Here is a 3,395-nt window from a genome sequence, read left to right as displayed (position 1 = left end):
CCAATTTCTCATCTGCGAGACAAGCAGAGTGCAGTATAATCCGGAGCTCGACCAAGCATCCGGCAGACACCCGGTACAAGTCGTCACACGTCGCGCAGTCCGTCGACAGTGATGAATGACTCGATGAAACGACAATGCTCTATCTATGTACAATGTTTCTATATACATCATCATCATCGTCACCATCACCGTGGGCCAGCAGTAGCACGTTCACTCATCACACACTCGGTAAATTACAAATCAGCCCCTCTCTACAGATTTTCAATTCGTCGAGACATAACCAGCCAAACGAAAAAAGATAGAAAAACAGAACCAATCGAAAAATCAAAGAAGAAAAACCAAATTTCCTGACAATCGCTGCCAGGCAAATTTCTTCGTCATCCTCGAACATGCACCGGATTGTTCTCTCTTGTTTGATTTCCTTTTTTTTTTTTTAATGCCCACTAATAGCTAGTTTCGTTCGCTTGTTCGAGACCAACACCTCGTCCATCTTCACCGATCACAGTTTGCTCATCTCAACGTTATCGTCCACGACAGTCGACGAGAGAAAAGTTCTAAAATCAGAATTATCACGGGAACGATTCGTCTGGCACTCAGTAAGGCCTCCAGACGTTGTTGTCCGGTCTGACTTCTTCCTGTCTGACGCTGCAACTGTCCGCCACTGCTCTCTGCTCGGGGCTCTCCGAATTCTGAAACTGATTCCCGTATAATTGGGAATAGAGGATGCTGGGCAGGACGCCGGGCGTTGGGAAGTAGTTGCCGTAATTTTGACCGAAGCCTTGCTCCTCGTGCACAGGACTCTCCGTGGTACTCGAGTCCGTCGATAAGGACCTGGGAGACACGTAGTCCTGGTACCTCTGACTCGGTGTCCCCGACATTAGGCTGCTCAGAGGGTCCAAGGGATCCGATTGACCCGTCGTCGTCGAATCTGGCACCACTGTTTTCGGGGGAAAAGAGAAATTCGCTTTTGTGGTTTAATTTTTAACGAGAGTGATGGTGAGAATAGAGAATCACAATGGGAATTTTCGAAGCAGACAGTTTAAAATAATTGGTGGATTTACTGTTGATGAAAGACTATGACGGTAATAATGAATTATTAATTAAGTATGAGATTTTAAAGCCTGGGACCGTTATCTTTGCAGGAAAAGAGAGATTGTCCTTTGTAGTTTAATTTTTTAGTTTGACGAGGATGATGGTGAGAACAGGTATAATTATTCATAAATAGAAAACACATAAATATATTATTAACACGAGATATTACTCCAAACTAGCTCATACTAACTCCCGTAAGCCCTCAAACATCTCAATAATCCGTATTGCAATTACTAAAAATTAAATCAATCGTTATAACGAAATTAATAAAAATTTCTTAACAAAACCATCGTGATGAAACGCGTGTGACATTTTTCTTTAACTAAAAGACGTAAAATATAACTAATATTACTCCAAAGTATCCCATATATATCATAATAAACTCTAAAGGATCCCGAAAGACCCTACTGAAATTACCAGAAATTCAGTCAATTATGGGAACAGAAATAATACAAATTTCTTAACAAATTCAACACGATCATATACTTAGGACGTTCCCCTGTAAATGCATTTTTGTTTCACGCCGATCGAATGTTCGGTTCCCGAGATATCGTTGTTGGAAGCGCAAGATAATTTTTAATATCTCGCTAAGTCTGTCCTTGTCGCACGCTCGGACCTCTCGCTCGCACCTCGTCACTGACCTATCACAAGCTCGCGTCACGTGCGCTGGTCAGTGCAGACACCGAGTCAGCAGTTTTTTTACTATTTACTATCGCGCGTACGCATTTCGAGGAAAAAATGTAGGTCATGGCAATGACTGGCCCATTCATCTTCCCCGCGTGTATTGGCTAAGCGGCTTTCGGGCCCTGTATCTCGGCAACCGATCGAAATATCGACTCAAAACAAAGTGCATTCTATAGAGCATGGTTTTCACTGTCTCGAGGATGATAGTAGGTTTAATTTTTTGTGATACAGTTAGGCATATTAATTTTTATTTTGGGTTTAGAATCTACCACCTAATCGTTTTTCCATTTTCTTGCGACGAATGAATGCACGAAGATAAATCATTTGTTTTTTAAGAATTGAACGTCAATCATGTATATTAGCGTAATTGAGTTAACAAATTAATAAAAAGACAAGTAGATCAGTTTCGTTTCCCACAGTCTCAATGATAACGATGGCGTAATTCGACTATTTAAACCGATAGTCCATCTCTTTCTGATTTATCCTATAGGTATTTTGATTTTCAACTTGCGGAGACGCACGTTTGAGTTTTTACAGACTGAATTTCGTCTATTCTGTTTGCAATTGTTGGAAACGTTGATGACGTTATGGTGAAACTAATTCCATTGATTGTCGCTGATTGCGTAACGCTACAATATCGATTACAAATGCACTGTAGTGCGTACTGTAAACATCGGACGATCAACTATTAATACGATAGTTTGACAGGAAGTAAGCGTGCGTTTGGTTCACGTACGTTTGGACAACTATCCGTTGTAAATGAAATAAACCTATCAAATGCAAAGTATAACATATAACTAAAACGAGCTATGAAGATTTTCTCATTAATTTGTTGCAAAATATCCTTTGAAAAGTACCTGCTAGAATTCTTACTTTATACCTTGAATTACTAACTTCAATAGAAAGTCTTAATCAACCAGTTTAATTAGTACAGAATAACTCATCAAATAAATAATAGTTTGATCAGTATATCGTGCTATTGCTTCTAAAGAATCTTTAGCTGCAAGACAAATTGTATCGGCAGCTTGTCTCTTAGCTTCTTTCTATTCTCCAAGATCGAAAATCATTTAAAAGGTCTCATCGTACAATTAAAAAGATTCGAAAAATCACGATCAGTCAAATGAAATTACTTCGGAATGAAGACCTCTGGCAATGACTCGGGAAATGAGACAAAGACTGAGAATATCACTTGTCCAAAAAATCTACTTTAAAAACACTGACTGTGATTCGTAAAAATTTAATCCTAAAATTACATCTATAAATAGAACCTCGTTTCTTCTAAAACGAACCGCCATGCTAATGCCTCTTAAACCTCCTAAAATCAAATTCAAAAATCGATTTAACACGACGTTCCACGTTTCCCAAAGAAGCTATACTACGGTAATATCAATGAATTAAAAGGAATTCCCTGATGCTGATAAAACGACGCATCAATGATGAATCAATTACGCGAAAGGAGGACGCAAAACATCTTCTGATGAGAGGGAGAGAGGGGGAGAAAGAGAGAACTGAAGACTTACGGGATGATACCGCTGAGAACGCATCCTGCTGTGCCGTGGATCCTGCACCGGTACCGGAAGTAACAGTGGATCCCGCTGTCGAATCGGGCGCCGTTGGCG

At 40.0% G+C, this 3,395-nt stretch overlaps 1 protein-coding gene across 1 annotated transcript in view; it reads right to left on the bottom strand.

Moving 5' to 3' along the window:
• Positions 1-417: 417 nt before the first annotated feature.
• The window catches only part of LOC100748485 (runt-related transcription factor 3), a 34,414-nt gene continuing 31,436 nt past the window's right edge, over positions 418-3,395 (bottom strand). The window contains exons 8-9 of the mRNA XM_033320315.1: positions 3,297-3,395; positions 418-937 (exon numbers count right to left, since the gene is read on the bottom strand). Of these exons, the coding sequence (XP_033176206.1) occupies positions 594-937; positions 3,297-3,395 (443 nt within the window). The 3' untranslated portion in view covers positions 418-593. The remainder of the gene's footprint in view (positions 938-3,296) is intronic.

The sequence above is a fragment of the Bombus impatiens genome, unplaced genomic scaffold, assembly GCF_000188095.3.
Source record: "Bombus impatiens unplaced genomic scaffold, BIMP_2.2 scf_0268, whole genome shotgun sequence".
Classification (NCBI taxonomy): domain Eukaryota; kingdom Metazoa; phylum Arthropoda; class Insecta; order Hymenoptera; family Apidae; genus Bombus; species Bombus impatiens.
This window is presented reverse-complemented; position numbering and strand designations above follow the sequence as displayed.